Raw genomic sequence first — 354 nt, 5'->3', positions numbered from 1 at the left:
TTTGTCGTCCGCGCTGCCACTCGGGCAAAGCTGCAGGCTGGAAACCCCACTCAGGGAAGACCCACTGCAAAACAGAGAGTCTTTCACAGCCAAAACATTGTGGTTAAGGGGATGCCATCAGGAGGGGCAGCCTTTAAGGGGATGCCATCGGGAGGGGCAGCCGACCCGGGGGGGAGCTGAGGGAACCCACCAAGCGCAGCCCCTTACCTTTGACAGAGACCCGCTTGGGCAGGATGGTGACGGAGCCCTCGGCCACCTCCTCCAGGTGCAGGACCGGGGAGATTTTGGAGCCCCAGCTGTCCGAGCCCATCCAGATGAAGTGTCCCGTCTGGTTCGCCCTCTTGGCCGCCTCCA

The 354-nt window shown here is 62.4% G+C and overlaps 1 protein-coding gene across 1 annotated transcript in view; it reads right to left on the bottom strand.

Moving 5' to 3' along the window:
• Positions 1-346, bottom strand: part of LOC104079129 (metabotropic glutamate receptor 4) — an 18,016-nt gene extending 17,670 nt beyond the window's left edge. The window contains exon 1 of the mRNA XM_009581041.1: positions 208-346. Coding sequence (XP_009579336.1) covers positions 208-310 — 103 coding nt within the window. The 5' untranslated portion in view covers positions 311-346. The remainder of the gene's footprint in view (positions 1-207) is intronic.
• Between the last annotated feature and the right edge of the window lie 8 nt (positions 347-354).

This window comes from Fulmarus glacialis, unplaced genomic scaffold, assembly GCF_000690835.1.
Source record: "Fulmarus glacialis isolate BGI_N327 unplaced genomic scaffold, ASM69083v1 scaffold10597, whole genome shotgun sequence".
Classification (NCBI taxonomy): Eukaryota; Metazoa; Chordata; class Aves; order Procellariiformes; family Procellariidae; genus Fulmarus; species Fulmarus glacialis.
This window is presented reverse-complemented; position numbering and strand designations above follow the sequence as displayed.